This window comes from Patiria miniata, unplaced genomic scaffold (assembly GCF_015706575.1).
Source record: "Patiria miniata isolate m_02_andy unplaced genomic scaffold, ASM1570657v1 HiC_scaffold_24, whole genome shotgun sequence".
Classification (NCBI taxonomy): Eukaryota; Metazoa; Echinodermata; class Asteroidea; order Valvatida; family Asterinidae; genus Patiria; species Patiria miniata.
Genome location: NW_024037063.1, coordinates 4,840,023 through 4,858,275, shown reverse-complemented (window position 1 = coordinate 4,858,275; position 18,253 = coordinate 4,840,023). Strand labels below are relative to the sequence as shown.

Sequence of the window (18,253 nt, the reverse complement as noted above, 5' to 3'; positions counted from 1 at the left end):
GTGGGAATTGAACCGATTACCTTCTTTTATTGAAGCAAATGTATTAATCGCTTGACCACTGATGTATTTGCAATGTTTTGCAGGGAATGGACGCGCCTTTCTTCATCAACTTATACAATGGTATTGTCCATGTGACGGGTCCTCTCGACTATGAGACAGACCAAGTCTACAATTTGGCCATCACGGCATCGGTAAGTCATGTTCTTGTGTTGTGTTGTAGTATTTTTTGAAAGTGGTGTATCTTATTTCTAGTAAAAATGTAAACCCCTGATTTTCAAAATGGGAGGCATTTATGCCAAAAGTCAAAAATCAAATCATAAGTCAAGACAGAATTAATACCAGCAACTAGTCTGCTGATTTTGATGGATGTTGAAGGACTACATACTGTTCATAAGATGAAATATGTTTTGCCCTGCACCGACGTATAAACACTGTATACTCAGTGTTTCACCTCCCGAGTGAAAGTTGGAAAAAATCACTCGGGTGGGACTCGAACCCACGTTGACATGCTTTCTAGTGCGGACGTCTTACCACTCGACCACCGAGCTCGGTTGGCTGGTTGGCATCTGATGTACATGTAGCAGCGGGTACCGCAATTAAACTATTCATAACATGAATTTGCGTTGGGGTGATGTAAATCAATATTAGATTTTGCCCTTCACCGACTATATACTGCAAACATCTTCAGTGTTTGATACATGTATTTATGAGAATATTAAAAACGATTCAACTTTTCTTTTAACTCTGCTTTATTAGGACAACAAAGTACCATTTCATGAGGTTGGTATCATTGTCAAGTGTACTCACAAATCATGAGCTTGCCGTGTATGTGGCTGTGTTTTAAAGGGAATATACAACATTTGCTTTTGCTGTAATTTTCAGAAATGGATGAATTTGGGGTTAGTATTTCATAGCAAATATTGTTACACTGAATTGTCGGCCGACTATCATTGGAAATCTGATACAAATTAAATTCAACTTGAAAATGACAGCACACCAGGTGCCATGATTTTACAGGATGCTTTAGACTGTCTTTCACTAACAGTCCAGTAAGGTATTTCATAATAATTTTGTATTTTTGTTTTTGATGTTTGCAAATGTTATGCACACCCTTTAAATGATAATCACCCAAAAAACTGTCCTGTTGGTTTTAATTGAACAGTTCTGAATTCCTTAAAACATCCTTTTTTGGGTTACTTTTCTTATTTATATCCGTTTGTTTATTTGGGTTTTTTGGGCAGAGATTTGTACTTTGCTCCACAGTGCTGTTTTGTTTGTCCGTTTTTTTTTGGGGGGGTCTGACTTAACACTTACTAACAGAGAGTAAGTTTGTTTTCATAGCCATGAGTTAATAAAAAAAAACTGGCGCTTTTGGCTAGAAATGTTGATGCTGTGCTATCCCACTTTCCCCGGGGTCCACTTGTCATTCATGCAATTTCCTATGTACTGAACAGGACCAGGGTACCAACAGCCTGAGCACCACAATGAGGCTGACGATACAAGTTCTGGACGTGCAAGACACGGGACCAATTTTCATCGACACGCCATATGATAGGACAATCAACGAAGGAACGCCATTGGTGAGTCTCATTCCATCCGCTGCCATCTACATACAGTAGATGGCACTATGTGATCTCTCGTGTGAGAAATGCAGCATCCTACGCGTATATGGGTTCTTGCGTGTATGATGCGAATTGCGCATGATGAATTTTTGTGTGAAAGCCATAGTGTCTTTGCATGAGCACTGCGCGTACAGCAGCTGTGATGTCAACCATCAACTCTTTCTTGGGGGGCAATGTTGCAAGGGTGCTTGTGCGGGGAGTCTATTGGCTCTGTGAGCCAACAAAAGAGGGCGCCTCGTTACCACTTTGGAGAGACCTGTGGACAGGCACACAGCGTGTGTGTACTGTACTGGTTTGCATGCAAAGTACGCACGACTTACTTATCCTAAATGTGCCAAAGCTAAGCCATAGCATCTTCCTGTGAGTGTCGGGCGTCGTCAGCGAGCGTTCAAATTTCTCTTTCGCTGGTCTCCCAGAGTAGTACCCCGATAACTATGGATGTTTTCAAGGTACGCAATGGATGGACAGGGAACCAGTCTAGGTCTTCTCCAGCTCTCCTTTTCTGGTTGTTGAAGGGGCACTCTAGCACGGAGCCCATAGGTCCCATTGAAACTTTGGCCGAAGAGGTCCTTATTGACCATAAAATGTAATGAGATAAAGATTAACTGGAAAATACATTGCAAAATTTAGAATGGAGGAGGAAAATATACATTTAGGGATTAAAGAAACAACTGCGACTTGCTGGATTAGTCTACATTTTGGGAACGGTGTTCATTTCTAACAAGTTTTATTGTTGAATCTTTTTTTCTCTTTTATTAGAATACCGTTGTGGTGACAGTAACAGCGGTGGATCAGGATACCGTCAATGCAAATAATATCACCTATACAATCCTCGCAGGTGAGAAACCAGACTATTTTATCAGTTGGGACCTGATTTCATGGCTGTGCTGAACATGTAGCACCTGTAATACATTGTATTACACCAGTAATACATTGTAATACACCTGTAATACATTGTAATACACCTGTAAAACATTGTATTACACCTGTAATACATTGTATTGCACCTGTAATGTATTGTATTACACCTGTAATGCATGGTATTACACCTGTAATGCATTGTATAACACCTGTAATGCATTGTATTACACCTGTAATACATTGTATTACACCTGTAATACATTGCATTGCACCTGTAATACATTGTATTACACCTGTTGTATTTATTCACAGAAGAATGCATACAACTGCAGAGTGCTCGGGTGGTTTGGGGCGCTACAGGAAATAATGGATTAAATTTGTTAACATCTTGAAGATGGCTTGTTTAATTAACCTGTTTTGCATTTAAAAATCAGACTTTAAACAATACTGAAGTAGTCTTTAATTGTACATTTCTCTCTGTTTCTCTGCAGGAAACATGGGCAACTATTTCAGCTTGGATGAGACCACCGGGCAACTCACATTAGTCAGAGAGGTCGACAGTGAAAATCTCAACACACCATCATCAGTGAACATCATTGTCAGGGTAAAAAGGAAAAAGAAGCTCTAGATTAGTTCAGAATAACTTATTTGGTGTTCCTACTCTTCATGCACTCAGCAAGATTTTCTAAGCAGATTTTCTAAGCAGAAATAGTTCAATTGACACTGGTCCCAACTGGTTGAAACCGGTTCTAGCTGGATCTAAACTGGTTTGGGTTGCACTGTTGTTCCTTAACAGGCCATTGAGACGGGTACAAATGGCGGCACATCAGCTGTCAACAATTTCACCATCACGATTAATGATATTGACGATGAGCCACCTTTGTTCAACCAATCAACGTACTCGGTCAGCGTGTCTGAGGCTGAGAACCCAGGCTTTGTGTTGCCAGTTGGAATCCAAGTCAGCGATGGTGAAATTGTAAGTGTTTCACGTTTGCTTTTTGTGAAGATTAACCCAAACAATAAAAAAAAACATCTGGGGGTTTCAAAATAAGTAACATGTTTCTTGGTTGACTCAAATCCTATATGCTAATGAAATATACCGGCAACTGTTTTTATCAATGCCGGGATTGGATCGTAATAATGTGGCGGCAAGCACTCATTTTCTACAAACAACCATTTTGTCATAGTGTCATTTCGTAATGAATATATGAATATTAATCTTCTATGTAATTGTGATGGAATTCCATGGAAATTTTCACGACATGAGTATTTACTATTTCATCAAAAGTCATGAACGGCACTAACATTCCTGTACTACCTTAAAGCAGTATACAATTTCCAAACACATTTATCTATTGAAGTTTAATGATTTTATGTCCGTGTTCCAGACGATTCAAGGCAATTTCCGCATCACCCTCCAAAACAGCAACATCGTGCCATTTTCGGTCTCCCCCTCGTCAGCAGTGGACCAGACCAGAGTCACCGTGACTCTGATTCGTCCGTTGGACTATGAGACCACGAAGAGCTACGACCTAGTGGTAGGTGAAACGTTGACTGTAGGGGCTTGGCAAGAGGGCGTTGTTGGGGGAGGAGAGACTGCCCTCCATTCGTTGTAGGCAACATCATCCTTTTCAGCATAATGGTGTAACTTCTATTATTTTTCAAAAGTGTGTCTAGTCAGTTTCCTGCTTTCGTTGATTTGATGATTTTTACTCTTTTTTCTGACCTCCCAGATTAACGCACAAGATACGGCCACCAGTACTGCTACAGTTGTTGTCACGGTAACAGATGCCAATGACAACGACCCCATCTTCACTCATGGTGAGTATATGACTTGTTGAGCATTTGTTCTTTTCTTTAGTAAAAGTGTACACAGATTGCCGAATCTTGCGATATTCTTGTTCATGTAATAAGAACCCTCCCTTTCAACATTCCTGGAAATTGTTTTAAAAAAAATGTTTTTTTCCCCCCTGCGATTTGTTTTCCTCTTGAAGGCACCCAGACGATAGCCTTGGAGGAAGGCGCACCAATGAACACCATGGTTACCACGGTAACGGTAACCGATGCAGATGAGGGCATCAATGAAGAGACCGAGTTCAGCATCATTGGTGGCAATCAGGAGGTATGGTCAATTGTTGCAAACATTTGAAGAAAATAGGGCATTCCATTAGTTTCATTAAAGTCGGAGACGAGGATATTTGTATAACTCCAATTCATTTCACTGCCACTTTACCACATTTATCGTCTTCTCTCGTAGGGTTTGTTCACTATTAACCCAACCACTGGCGTGGTCACGACAACCTCAGTCATCGACTATGAAAACTCGGCGAGAACATACACACTGACAGTACAGGCACGCAACACCCAGCCTGCGGTATCGCCAGCGTAAGTCTAATAAAAACTGACTTAACATTGAGTTCCATGTGCTATTTCCGAGTTTCATTTTCATCCTGAACTATAGATTCCTTTTCTAAATTTCCATTTTTCTGGCAATACAAAAGGTTTTTTTTTTTCATTTTTGAATGAGACATCGAGGAAAACATTTGGCCCATGTTTTCCACGATTGAATTAATACTTTTACAACTTGGAATTATTGGCTGCCAGATATAGACTGGTTTCCACCCCACAATCAGTATCGATAATGTATGGTCCGGAGTCAGTCTGCTCACAAAGCATATCTGTTTCTACCCTCCGAACCGTCTGAACAAAACCTTGGTTTTTTTCAGAGGGCTGCACTGAGAAGGCAAAAAAAAGAGGGTTTTTTGTTGGAAAAAAATTGAATTTGTTGAAGAGCACAGAGATCTAATCTTTAAGACAAATTCCAATTTGTGTGATTGTCACTTTCCCTGTTTGCTTAACCTTTCATAAAACAAGTTTTTTTTTACACTTTTTGTTCTTTACAAATTTGGCCGTTCTTTTTCCAGGGATGGTGTTAGTGAAGTCACTGTGGTAGTGACCATTACAGATATCAATGACAGCCCGCCGGTATTCCAACAGCCAAACTACTTGATACAGATCATTGAGGTGAGACCTAATTCTACGTCAGAATTTAAAGAGTGCTTTTAAAATTGAGAATACAAAATCAATTGAATATGGATTTTTGGGGTGCTGTTTGGCATATTAAATAATTAGCTATCACAGAATAAAACACCCTTGCAAAGTGACCTCTTTTATTGTACAAAATGGTGAATTTGATACTTGGAGTAACGGAAATTTTTATCTGAGGAAAAGTGTGATGCCCCAGTTTCAAATAAAATCTGTTCTTTTTACTCCCATTTCACACAAAATCAGTTTGTGCTGGAGGTAAGATGAGAGAAATGTATACGTCACCATGTTTGTCGCATCCCTGCCTACCCCCCTCCTAGGATTTGAACAAACCAATTGTCACCTGTATTCTTAGTTAATTAATTAATTATTTTTTTGTAACACAACAAGTTTACAATAATACTTAGCATTAACACCCACCAAACATCCTTATAATTTGTTCATACGACACACGTGTTATGATGTGCAGGGAAAAAGGTATCCGTTGGTTAAATAATTATTTTAACTATTAACTTAAAAGCAAAATATACCCATGCGACAATTAAAATGAACTTAACAATTCACATTGAAACATACCAGTGTTAAACGTCTTGTATTAAACTGTTAACAGTGAAAACATACCATTACCTTTTTTTGTCATGTGGTTCACTGTAAACAGTCTCATGAAGGGATAAACATTATAGGCAGTGAAGAGAGGTCAATAAAGAAAACAGGTCTTAAAATATACTAACTACCCCTCCCTTTTGGTCAATGCCCCTCCTTTCATATCACATGCCCCACCCTTTTGTCAATGCCCCACCCCTTTTTGTCAAGTCTGAGCAAAACACGATATGAATATGCGCATCTTTATTAAGTTGTGAACCAACATCACCAAAATATGCACTGTGCACGTTTTGGACGCCGTGCTTCAACAGCAGAGGGCGCTCTGTAACTTGGCAACAAGATCCCATGTGAAAGACACTTGCACTTCACTGGTCCGCATACACACACGTCATCGTTTGTTTAATGTATGCATACCAGGCAAAGCAGATAGACTGGTTTCCGCATGTTGTTGTGTCTCTGATACATGCATGCCTTTCCCTCCTCACAGCTCTCGGATACCGGTCTGACCATTGGCCGTGTGATAGCTGACGATGCGGACTCTGGAGCCGCTGGCGAGGTGACCTACACCATCCTCAGTGGCAACGACGATGGTAAGCTGACATTGCTGACATCTTAACCCTTAACCTTTAACCTTTCACAGATGATGTATTTGCATAACGGTGGCTTGAGCATACCACATTAAATGTTTAAAAGAAGGTGGGTTTTCACTATCATTCATTGGTAGAAATGAATATTCATTTTATGGAAATGAAGCTATGACATCACAATGAGCCCCTGTGGCCATAGATTAGGGTAAAAAATCTTGGTTGTTTTTACACCGGTATAAAAAATGTCACAGAATTTTGGTGTGTGACTAAAAAGAAACTTTGAATAATTAACATCATTTAGACTAAAAACCTAACTTCTTTTCTTATTAGTCTTCAAACTTGATTTTGAGAGAACTATTTCATTTTTATTTTTCATAATTATAGGAACTTTCTCGGTCAATCCGGGCAATGGTAACATTGTCCTGTTGAAGCCTCTTGACCGCGAGACCGTCCCAATCTACAATATCACCATCCGGGCTCAGGACAATGCAGCGCCCCCACTCAGTGCCACGACATACGTGGTCATCGAGGTGCGCGACTTTAACGACAACGACCCGCAGTGGGTGACGAATCAGTACGCAGCGTCCGTGGTTGAGGGACAACCAGCTGATACATTTGTCATCCAGGTAGAACTCCAGAAAATACATTTTTGTCGTTGATGGAATTTATACCTAAATTTTATAAATCGATTTAAACAATCTTTGGTTACCAGTTCTGACGCTTATGACACTGCTAACACTGGTTCCCTGCAGGTAATGGCCACGGATGCCGACATTGGCTTGAATGCATTGCTGAGGTACGAGTTGGCAGTCCCCAGCCAGTACTTATACATCAACCAGACATCTGGGCAGATTTACACCAGGGTGCCGCTGGATCGAGAACAGACAGAAACGATTGTAGTTAACGTCCTAGCCAGAGACAGTAAGTTTGGAATTTAGTATTTAGCTTTCTTTCGTGATTAACCCAAATGCCTTTAGCACTTTGATTTGGAGCCTTCCTGAATCCTCCAATGCTGGAACCCAGTGGCACACTCTTTATACCTACCAAGTTTCAAGTCATCAAGCCCCATGTAAAGTAATAGGGGCTGGGCTCTACCTTCCTCAATCCTACAAAATTCTCCAAAATCTCTTGGTGGTTTTTGATGGAGGGTCAGGGTTGGTAAAAGTCAATCATAATTTGTTGATTTTGATCTTCGTGAATTTTTGGAAGGTCTCTCTTGAATCAAAAAAATTCCATCTTTTGCAATATACGTCTGTCATGTTTTATGTACTGCCATAATCGTATGAAAATTAAACAATCAAAATCGGCTTCCCTCACCCCCAATTTTTTGTTTACGTTTGTTGATCATTTCTCCTTTTTAGGTGGTAACCCATCGCGCTCCTCAGCCCAGCTTGCTGTAGTCACAGTCACCGTGCTGGATATCAATGACACACCGCCCACGTTCACTGGTGCCCCATTCAGGTTTGAGGTGGCCGAAAATGAACCAGCTGGGACATTTGTGGGAGAGGTCAGTTTTCCTGTTTTCATTTCATTAGAATTAATCAAACGTTTCCCTAGAACTTTACCCTGAACTTTCTTAGTTTCCTCAAATGTAAAAAAAAATGGTGCACTGCGCTCAGTTACATGTGCGTAGATGTTTTCACAGAAAAAGAAACTTGAAATGAATTTTTTTCTTGTAATTATTATTTTTTTGACAGGTGACAGCAAATGACCCAGATACCATTGGCACGTTGGTTTACACCTTCACGTCCCCGCAAACCCAGTTCCTAATCGACCAAGCAAGCGGTCGCATCACAACCATCAACTCGCTAAACCGTGAGCAGCAAGACCGGTACGAGGTGGAAGTTCAAGTCACGGACGGGACGTTTGAAGCCACGGCAGATGTCGTCATTGTGGTGACGGACGTGAACGACAACCAACCAATGTTCAGCCAAGCGATATATCCAGTGACGGTTGTTGAAAATACGCCAGCTGGGATCATACTAAACCTCATGGCTAATGATACAGATATAGGTAAGATTTGAAAAACAAGAAAGTAATTTTTTTTTTGTTAATCATCAAATAAACCACATTCAGGTTCAATGAGAGAAATTTGCTTGAAGGATACCTGAACTTGTGTCCCCTGGAACATCGTGGGGGCACTTTTCAACTGAGCTGTGTATTATTATTAATAGATCACTGTATTTAAATGCAAAAATTCCTTTGTAACTTACAGGCCTTAACAGCGCTATCATCTACCAGTTTGATCAGTCCGGAAACACCCCAATAGGTCCCTTCTTTCTGGATCGGGTTACCGGTGCACTGAGGACTACCAGCCCCCTTGACCGTGAAACCCAGGACTCGTACACTTTGGTCGTCAATGCGATAGATCGAGAAGGGGGGACAGGCAGCTTGCAGGCCGTGGCCACTGTTCTCGTCACGGTGACAGACGTGAACGATAACCGGCCTGTGTTTGATTTCCAGAACTATGCTGACACGGTGCCTGAAGACGCGGCCGAGGGGCAGGAGATTATACAGGTCCGTAGACATTAATCCGTTTGACAAGTTGCTCCGTTGGTAACTACATGTACATTTACTCTCTTTCAAGACAAGAGTCTCAACTCCAAATTCTATTTTATTGCTTCAGAATGGCCATTCACTGGATGTCTTTTTTAATCCCACCTCCCTTTCAGGTTGGAGCCACCGACAGAGACATCGGTGACAACGCCGTCATCTTGTACCGCATCATCCAAGGCAACAATGACAACAACTTCCAGATCGATGCAACTAATGGCATCATCTCACGAGGCCCCACACCACTGGACAGGGAGACCAAGGATTCCTACGTCCTGACCGTGGAGGCTTACAATGATGGTGATCTGCCTCCTAGAAATACTGGTGAGTCTCCCAAATAGCTATATTTTTGAATGAATATTGCCATTTTTCTGTGTACTGTAGAAGCCTGTTCACCAAAGTAGTTTCGTACCTTTGCGTAAATTAAAAAAATATTGAATTCAGTGAATCTAATGTCCTGTATCTTGACTTCACAGCGGCTGTCACCATCACCGTCACCGACGTGAACGACGAGGTGCCGCACTTCACTCAGGATGTCTACCTGAAGCCTGATCTGCTAGAGAATGCCGACGCACGTACCGTGGTGGCAACGGTGTCAGCGAATGACCCGGACTTGGGACAGGGCGGACAGATCCTGTACAGCATCACTGGTGGTGAGTGGCTGCTCTTATTCATGATCAATTGAGGGCGCTATAACAGTGTGTTTGTCTAGGGGTAATTGGATTCTATAAATTGTTATTAAACTCGGTTTGAACTTGGAAGGATTCTTATATTGGGCTGAAGACGAAGTCCAACCCCAAGGTTTAGCCAAGATTTCATAAACTCCCTGTCTTTATAAAAACCATGATAGAAATCCATTGATGAAAATTCTCGCCTCATAAAATTCTAAATTGAGTCTTTTTTGTCATGTCTTTTTTGTTTTTGATTACCAGGCAACGATGGCAACCATTTCATCATCGATTCCGTCACCGGCGTCATCAGGGTACTCGGTTCCCTACCAGACTACAGCATCAAATCAACCTACAATCTGACGGTCACGGCGCGGGACCAGGCCCAGCCTTTCCATACCTCCCAGGCTAGAGTCATGGTCCTGCTGGTCGACGCTCAGGATGACCCACCGGAGTTCACCATGACGCGGTACGAGGTCAACTTGACGGAGAATGTCGGGGAAGGGTTCCCGTTCTTGCAGGTGAAGGTCAACTCTTATACATCTTTTTTGTATTACTTGTACTCATACTTGAGTGCTTTTTGTACTCATTCTCATCAAGAAATACTCACAAGAAAATGTCCTTTATACTCCTACTCATAGCAAAGTAATCAATACTCAGAAATGTACTCGTAGTATTTTCTCATGTATTCATCTTCCATGGTAGAGCACTCATTCTCATGGCAAAGTACTCGTACTCATGGCAAATTATTCAACTACTGATTCTTGTACTGGTATTTGCAAAGTATTCAAATACTCGGATTTGTTCTCATGGCAGGCAAAGTACGATATTACTCATTCTTGTTCTCATTGCAAAATACTAAATATTCATCACAAAGTACTAAAGTACTGATACCCATGGCCAAAACACTCCTGTATCTAGTTTTCTACAAAACGCCCATGATTCACCCTCATTGCTGGTCTGGCGCCCTCGTTCGTTCATGCACATCCGTACTTCATGTACTGAGCATCATTATTGTATTCCATTTTGCAGGTTATGGCCCAAGTACCAGGCAAACCCAACAGCATAGTCACCTATAGTCTGGATTCCAACGTCAACCCATCTATACTCCAACTATTTGACGTGGACCCTATAACGGTAAGCCACGCCCGTATTTGGGGTTTATGAAACTATGGCCTTATTTCCAGGTTAGGTTTCAGGCTTCAGCTTCATGATTTTACGCCCACCCACTCTGGCTCAATGGAGCTCCCATTTCTGCCTCGTAATCACCAAGTCATCTGCGGTGAGGTCAATGTCTGGAGCATTTTCAGTTGGTTCTAGCAGTTTTGGAACCTGAGATGAAGTCAAAGCTGGAGAAAAAGCCATGATTTAGAAAATCATTTCTGATCATAATCATCATAGGAATATTCGAGCATGAGAGTTCGTTTCCATGCAGTCCCATTATTAGGGATAGAGATATTGTTTAAGTCATTGCCCGTTACAACTGTGGGATAAAATGCTGATAATAGATGGATAAGCTTCACTCAGTTAGTCTGGTGTTTTGATCTTTTTTTCTAGGGTTGGCTGACGACTAAAGGAACCATTGACTACGAGACTGGCCTGCCTCTGTACACGTTCACTGTGCTAGGAGTCAATGACGGCACATTGCCTGGATCTGCTGCAGTAAGTATAAACCTACCCATGCGGTGGTGTAACCTACGGGGCACAGGGCACGTGCCTTATTTGTCTGATCAAGTTTAGTTGTAATGTACCCATGAATACTTCTTGTCATAGGCGTGCGAACCAGCGTACACGTAGCCCTTGAAAGTGACCACACATCATCTGTCCGTGACAGATCAAAAACTCAGACTTACGCTCAGACCAGTATGCACAGGTGGTGTGTCAAGCCCACTAGGTCCTTGGAATGTTGTCACAAAGCATCAGGTTGGGTTTTTCTTGATATGTGCGTAGTCACTTACTTTATCTGTAATCTTTACGCTAGGTCTGGGTGTACATCCAAGACGTGAATGACAACGCTCCAGTTTTTGTGAACTACCCTACCAGTGCGGTGACGGTTGATGAAAACAAGGCTGGTGGGTTTGTGGTTGCCACGGTATCAGCCAATGACGTGGACTCGGGCCTCAACGGAAACGTACGAATTCGTGTGATGGATACCTTATCAGTTTGCATTTTCTTCAATTGATTTTTGATACACTTAAGGATTTAAACGAAGAAAATTCTGGTTTATCATGTTTTAATATTTTTTTTATTTTTTATTTTTTTATTCGTAGGTTGTCTATGAGATCACTGGAGGGAATGACGAGGGGCATTTTGACATCATCGCAAACAACGGAGAGGCGTTGATTGTCACTACGACCGAACTGGACAGGGAGACCATTGAGAGCTACATGCTAACCGTGAGTTTATTGACTCTGTGCACGACCATACGAGGGCGCTTTGTTGCCTAGCAATAAGGCACTTACATTTCACTGGTTCACATTGTGATGTCTATGCATTTACACTTGAGAATGTTTACCAGGGAAGACAAGTAGTCCGGTTCCGGGTCCCTCATGATTGACTGTTAGATTGTCAAAGTTCATTTTATTGTCTTGAGATCGGGGAAAATTCTTCATACATATTCAAATTGAACTTTCTTCCAAATGTCTTCTTTTTTTACAGATCACGGCATCAGATCAAGGTGTTCCAGTGATGAATTCCTCCATCTTCATCGATGTGGTTGTAAATGATTTGAACGACAATCCACCAGGCTTCAATCAGACCAGCTACAATGCAACAGTTGAAGAGGTCGGTCAACTTTTAAGAACTCTGGCAAATTTTTCCACGTGTTTTATATTTATCCCATTCTTTGTGAATAAGTTTTGTTCGTCTCACCTTTAGAAAACTATCACCTCAGATGAAACTAATTGCTCTATTCATTTTACTCCCACTAGAATGTCCTTCTCAACCGGCCAATCACGACCGTCCTCATCACCGACTTGGACACCCCTGCCTCCAACAATATAGTGTTCCAGATTGACCCCGCATCCAATCCAAACGGGATATTCCAAATCAACTCTCAGGGGGAGATCACGATCACGAGTCAGTTGGATCGGGAGCTGCAAGCTTTCTATGATCTCATTGTGGTGATGACGGATCCTACATACAACCCTTCATTCATGGTTGGTTTCATTCAACATTTTTTATTTTTTAGAAGACATTTCTTTCCATGTTCCTATTTTTAATAGAAGTACACATTGAGCGCCGTGGTCTTATGGTTATGATATCTGACTCGTATACAACAGTGTGAGTTTGAACCCCTCAAAAGGGATCATAGTGTTTGTTTTCTTGGGCAAGACACTTTACAACAAGTGCCTCTCCACCAAAGAGTTATCTGTTAGGGTAGAGACCAGATTATGCTGCATAAAACTGTTCTCATTGACTGATGAATTGGGGTAATAATTGCGAAGCATTTTAGACATTTGTTTAGAGTACTTTTTAGGAACTAAATGATTAACCAGAGCTATGATTTAAATAAGTATGTAAACTGTGGCTTGACCTTTCGCCCTTTGACCCTCACAGGAGACGACCCACGTCTACGTGACAGTCCTAGACCAGAATGACAATCCACCAATCTTCCCAGACCAGCCTCCGGTCAGCGTAACTGAGGGTCCATCATCCATGGGTGAAATCTTTGTCACTGTCACGGCCAATGACGCCGACGTTGGCAATAACTCCGAGATGGTTTACACCATCACCGGGGGCAACGGGGAGGGCATCTTTGGTATCCATAGCAACAACGTAAGTCCTCAATCCTCAATCCAATTCAAAGTCCGATTTCTGATACAAGATTTGCCTCAAGAGTTTTGAATGCCATTTGGTTGTAATGTGTTTGTGTCTCATTTTTCAGGGTTCAATCTACGTGATCAATGAGCTGGATTGGGAGACAACACAAAGATACGAGCTCATCGTCACGGCAACCGACCAAGCCATGAACAGCAATGACAGAAGATCAGGAACCGTCACTGTAAGTTGCATCATCTTTTGGGAAAAAAAAATTGAATCAAATTTTTGGAGAATATAATGTGGCTTTTCCAGTTTTTGCACCCTGCTATATTATTGATTTTCAAATTCTTCCTTTTCAGGTTGTCATTGATGTTGAAGATATCAACGACACTCCCCCACAGTTTCCCTCGGATTACTTTGGCCCCTACAGCTTCTCTGAGGGCGTACCGGGGACCTACATTGGGACGTTTGTTGCCGTTGACTCAGACAGTGGTGCTGGGGGCGAAGTGACGTACACCATTATCGGCGAATATAGTGGTGAGTTTTCTACAAGTTATTTGAAAGTTCAGGCATACACGTTGCATTTGGTATGAATGAATAGATATCTGTACCACCAAACCCCTGCAATTTTCTTTTTCATGGCAGATTTGTTTGTCATTGACCCAACCACCGGCGTTCTGACCCTGAAACCAACCGCACAGCTGGATTATGAGACTAGCCAAGCGTTCAATATCACCATTGTGGCCACAGACGCTGGGGTACCGTCGCTGAACGGAACAGTAAGTGAAATCATTGCCGGTTTTTGTAAACAGTTGCTACAAATCATTTAGTATTTATATTTTTTTCATACATTGAGGGCCTCTGAATGATTATTGATCTAGAGCTGGAAAATGAAGCCAAGATTTCAAAAAAGCCAGAGTTGCTGTCCACACTATCCAGTCTCAGTTACACATGATATTTTCTCAACACTACAGACCAGTGTCGGCATCATCGTGGTAAGCATCAACGACAACAGCCCCAAATTCCAAGACACCCCCTACCGCACAGGCATCAACGACACCACACCGGTGGACACATGGGTGTACAAAGTGGTGGCCACAGACGATGATTCAGGCCCCGAGGGGAACATCACCTACAGTATCTTAAACGGAAACACTGGGGGAGTGTTCCGAATTGACCCCCTGGTAAGTTTATGTGGATTTTGGATGCTGTCATTCTGTTAATTCAAAACCAGTGTCCACTTATAATTTACAGAAGACAGAAAAGAGCTTGTTCAAAACTTTGACAAGTCTCATTTGAGTGTTTCTCCTTTAGAAAAATAGAAAAGAGATTTCAGTATTTACATTTATTCCTTGTTTTTCCTTAGACTGGTGATGTATACGTCAACAAAACTTTGACCAACGGAGTTTACGTGCTTGTGATCAAAGCACGGGACAATCCCGAGAACCCAGCCAACGCAAGAGAGGTAGGTCTAACTCCTGAAAGAACCCATGCATTCAGTTCTGTAAAAAACCAGGGGAGCGCTTCAATGGCCGTGAATTAATCATCAGGGATATGACGTCAAAGAAATATACTGAATCAAAAAAGCAGCTTGTTTTATCACACTATTTCAATTTTGCCTTCCAACATTCATTCCGCGACTCTTGCAGATTAGAGCAAAACTTTAAGTATCTGGGAGCGACTTGAGGTAAAAAATGCATTTTGTTATCTCTTATTTTAATTTTCTTTGTCTGTTTTTTTTTTTTTAACAGGTGACAGAGACACTGACCATCTTAGTTGCCGATTCCACCAGCATCGTTCCCATCTTCCCTGACGATGGAACCTTCACGGGCAGCGTGCAGGAACACTCCACCGTTGGAACATTTGTCATGGTACGTATCTGCATCAGACTCCATGTGCAAACTCTATAGGGTGCTAATCAGCCTAGCAACGATCAGCCTTGCACTGGAGTTTAGAGCAAGTTCAATCAATGACCAGTGGATAATTTATGAAATTCAAAGCAAACACATATGTTGAAAGTTTTTGAGTGAGTTTTCTTCCCTTCTTTTTACAGACCATTTCTGTTGAGAATGCAGCTGACGTCGGTGATTTGATATACACCATCAGCGGGCCTGACGCTGGCCCCTTCCTTATCGACCCATCAACAGGTAAGCACAATCAAAGAAATTTGTCCTTTGAGTTTAAAATGTGGCCTTATGTTCTCAAGGCTTGTTAGATTTTTGAAATGTTTTGTCCAACATGTTGCTATTGATTCCAAAAATGTTGGGATCATGAAGCCTATTTTAGAGTTTGGAAAACAATCTTGGAGCAGAAGAATGCCTTTTCTCATTGTGACGTTTTCATTTTCCATGATCATATTCCAGGCATCATAACCGTCAACGGTTTGCTGGATGCTGAGATCCAAGATCTCCACGTCTTTGACGTCTCAGCTCTTGACTCGCGAGGCATGAGTGCCAGCGGTAAGGTCTACGTGACCATCCTGAACATCAACGATCATCCACCGCAGCTGGACGAGCTCGTCTTCAATTTCACCGTGCCTGAGGACGCGGGGGATGGTGAGTGATTTCTGATTTCTGACTTGTGATTAAACCAAAGATTCCTCAAAAGCATTGGAGAAACCAAAAACAGTGTAGACAGAAAATAATAAAAAAGGCTTAGGAAAATAACTGTTCTTAAAGATGAGTCCTTATTGTTTGTTAGGCTACTTTGTTGGACATGTCAACGCCACTGATGATGACAACTCAGACACCATGCTCCGCTTCACCATCGAGCGTGGCGCCCAGGACAAATTCACCATCGACCCCACCACGGGAGTCATCACTGTCCTAGTCACATGCCGTGGGGATATCTGCGACCAGCAACCCCTAGACCGTGAAGAGCAAGACGTGTACACATTAACGGTCTCCGTGTCGGACCAGGGTAGCCCGCCGCTCTCAAACAGCGGCGTGGTTTACATCTACGTCACGGACGTCAACGACTACCAACCGACGTTCCCTGCTGATTTCCTTAACGCTGTGGTCAGTGTGTCCGAAGATGTGGCGTTGAATCACACCGTGATAACATTGGAGGCTACTGATATGGATCTCGATGCTATGCTGACTTACAGGTAATTCAATCCTATTCAAAAATTACTTTGTCTTGAGTACACTATGGTTTGAAGAGGGGTTTCACTACAGGGGATATGGCGCTGTGACATCCTTCATTCATTGGTGTTGACAAACGTGTTTGTGTTGGCTAAAGAGACTGTCGTAAACAGCCCTGAAGTAACATTTTTGTTCCTTGTTAATTTCAATCACCGACAGGATCGTATCCATAACTGCCACCAATCTGCAAGGGGAACCGCTGACCAACATCTCGGCCATCGAAAGCTGGTTTGCCGTGGATCCATACACCGGTGTGGTCTACGTCGAGAACAGTTTGGACAGAGAAACGGCCGCTGAAGTCATCCTGAAGATATCGGCCAATGACAGCGCCTCGCTTGATCCTGCGCTCAGTACCAGCAATCCCAATGGTATGTGTGAAAAAGTGTTGTGGGAACCAGTGTAGTGAAGTCAAGTCTGGGCCAAATTACAGGTTGAACTAGTGACAAATTTTGACTTAAAGTCCAAAAACTTTCAGGAAAAGTTCAAGATGGAACTAAAAACTTGAGCTTGCTATTTCATTGAGCTAATTTTTACAGACATTGTATCTTAGAAAACAACATGAAACTTAAGGTAATATTGTTTACTTCTATCTCTGTAGCTATGGTCACCATCCAAATCACTGACGTTAACGACAACGCACCGGTGTACCAACCACCTGGTACCACCTACATCTACGTGACCATTCAGGAGGAATCCAGCATGGGAACCATCATCACCAACGTGAGGGCGATAGACCCCGACAACCCCATCAATGGCGAAGTGACTTATATGTTGATTGGAAACCTCTCCGAGTACGTCACTATTCATCCCGTCACAGGTATAAAACTCCTAACGTTTTCATTGTTGATTTTTTTTTAAGTTGATATAAGTTTCTTGCAAGTATAGATTTTAATTTCAAGTGATTTTCAACCACCTTCTTAATTTGAATCCCTCCCCAGGTCAGATAACAGTCAACCAGATCATAGACAGGGAGCTGTACGATTGGCTGAATTTCACCATCATAGCAACGGACGACGGCACGCCATCTCTCTCAACCCCCATCCCAATCATGATCCAAATCCTGGACATCAACGATCACAATCCAATCTTTGACCAGCCGGACTATACCGCCACTGTCCCCGAGAATTCCGATGGAGTCACATATGTCACGGTTGTCACGGCGACAGACCAGGACTTGGGCCAGTACGGAGAGGTGACGTACACGTTGACTGGCGGGGAGGGACTGTTTACGATCAACTCAACAACGGTAAGTCTGAGATTTTTGTCCTGAAATTTCCTTGACTATTAGAGTTTTCAAAATCGGAATGGTGGGGGGGGGGGGGGGCTGGAGATCATTTAACACTATGTAGTGTACAGGGTGGCCTCTTTTGCCGATAGTTACATATTTTTGCCAGAAAACACTCCAGCCC

At 42.2% G+C, this 18,253-nt stretch overlaps 1 protein-coding gene across 16 annotated transcripts in view; it reads left to right on the top strand.

The window, feature by feature from the left end:
* The window catches only part of LOC119731947, an 83,124-nt gene that overhangs the window by 50,365 nt on the left and 14,506 nt on the right, over positions 1 to 18,253 (top strand). For 14 of the 16 annotated variants that reach the window (XM_038205271.1, XM_038205262.1, XM_038205263.1 and 11 more), the window contains 40 exons: positions 84 to 191; positions 757 to 780; positions 1,455 to 1,580; positions 2,382 to 2,460; positions 2,975 to 3,087; positions 3,280 to 3,459; positions 3,872 to 4,021; positions 4,217 to 4,304; positions 4,478 to 4,605; positions 4,741 to 4,868; positions 5,408 to 5,507; positions 5,775 to 5,786; positions 6,619 to 6,721; positions 7,103 to 7,344; positions 7,471 to 7,639; positions 8,080 to 8,225; positions 8,416 to 8,731; positions 8,934 to 9,235; positions 9,391 to 9,595; positions 9,748 to 9,924; positions 10,204 to 10,460; positions 10,972 to 11,076; positions 11,497 to 11,601; positions 11,921 to 12,070; positions 12,210 to 12,335; positions 12,598 to 12,723; positions 12,870 to 13,097; positions 13,498 to 13,716; positions 13,826 to 13,942; positions 14,061 to 14,238; positions 14,347 to 14,480; positions 14,676 to 14,885; positions 15,068 to 15,166; positions 15,453 to 15,572; positions 15,755 to 15,848; positions 16,065 to 16,256; positions 16,402 to 16,807; positions 17,004 to 17,212; positions 17,443 to 17,661; positions 17,783 to 18,090. In XM_038205271.1, coding sequence (XP_038061199.1) covers positions 84 to 191; positions 757 to 780; positions 1,455 to 1,580; positions 2,382 to 2,460; positions 2,975 to 3,087; positions 3,280 to 3,459; positions 3,872 to 4,021; positions 4,217 to 4,304; positions 4,478 to 4,605; positions 4,741 to 4,868; positions 5,408 to 5,507; positions 5,775 to 5,786; positions 6,619 to 6,721; positions 7,103 to 7,344; positions 7,471 to 7,639; positions 8,080 to 8,225; positions 8,416 to 8,731; positions 8,934 to 9,235; positions 9,391 to 9,595; positions 9,748 to 9,924; positions 10,204 to 10,460; positions 10,972 to 11,076; positions 11,497 to 11,601; positions 11,921 to 12,070; positions 12,210 to 12,335; positions 12,598 to 12,723; positions 12,870 to 13,097; positions 13,498 to 13,716; positions 13,826 to 13,942; positions 14,061 to 14,238; positions 14,347 to 14,480; positions 14,676 to 14,885; positions 15,068 to 15,166; positions 15,453 to 15,572; positions 15,755 to 15,848; positions 16,065 to 16,256; positions 16,402 to 16,807; positions 17,004 to 17,212; positions 17,443 to 17,661; positions 17,783 to 18,090 — 6,498 coding nt within the window. The remainder of the gene's footprint in view (positions 1 to 83; positions 192 to 756; positions 781 to 1,454; positions 1,581 to 2,381; positions 2,461 to 2,974; positions 3,088 to 3,279; positions 3,460 to 3,871; positions 4,022 to 4,216; positions 4,305 to 4,477; positions 4,606 to 4,740; positions 4,869 to 5,407; positions 5,508 to 5,774; positions 5,787 to 6,618; positions 6,722 to 7,102; positions 7,345 to 7,470; positions 7,640 to 8,079; positions 8,226 to 8,415; positions 8,732 to 8,933; positions 9,236 to 9,390; positions 9,596 to 9,747; positions 9,925 to 10,203; positions 10,461 to 10,971; positions 11,077 to 11,496; positions 11,602 to 11,920; positions 12,071 to 12,209; positions 12,336 to 12,597; positions 12,724 to 12,869; positions 13,098 to 13,497; positions 13,717 to 13,825; positions 13,943 to 14,060; positions 14,239 to 14,346; positions 14,481 to 14,675; positions 14,886 to 15,067; positions 15,167 to 15,452; positions 15,573 to 15,754; positions 15,849 to 16,064; positions 16,257 to 16,401; positions 16,808 to 17,003; positions 17,213 to 17,442; positions 17,662 to 17,782; positions 18,091 to 18,253) is intronic. The other 2 variants (XM_038205259.1, XM_038205258.1) reach the window with 2 other exon arrangements.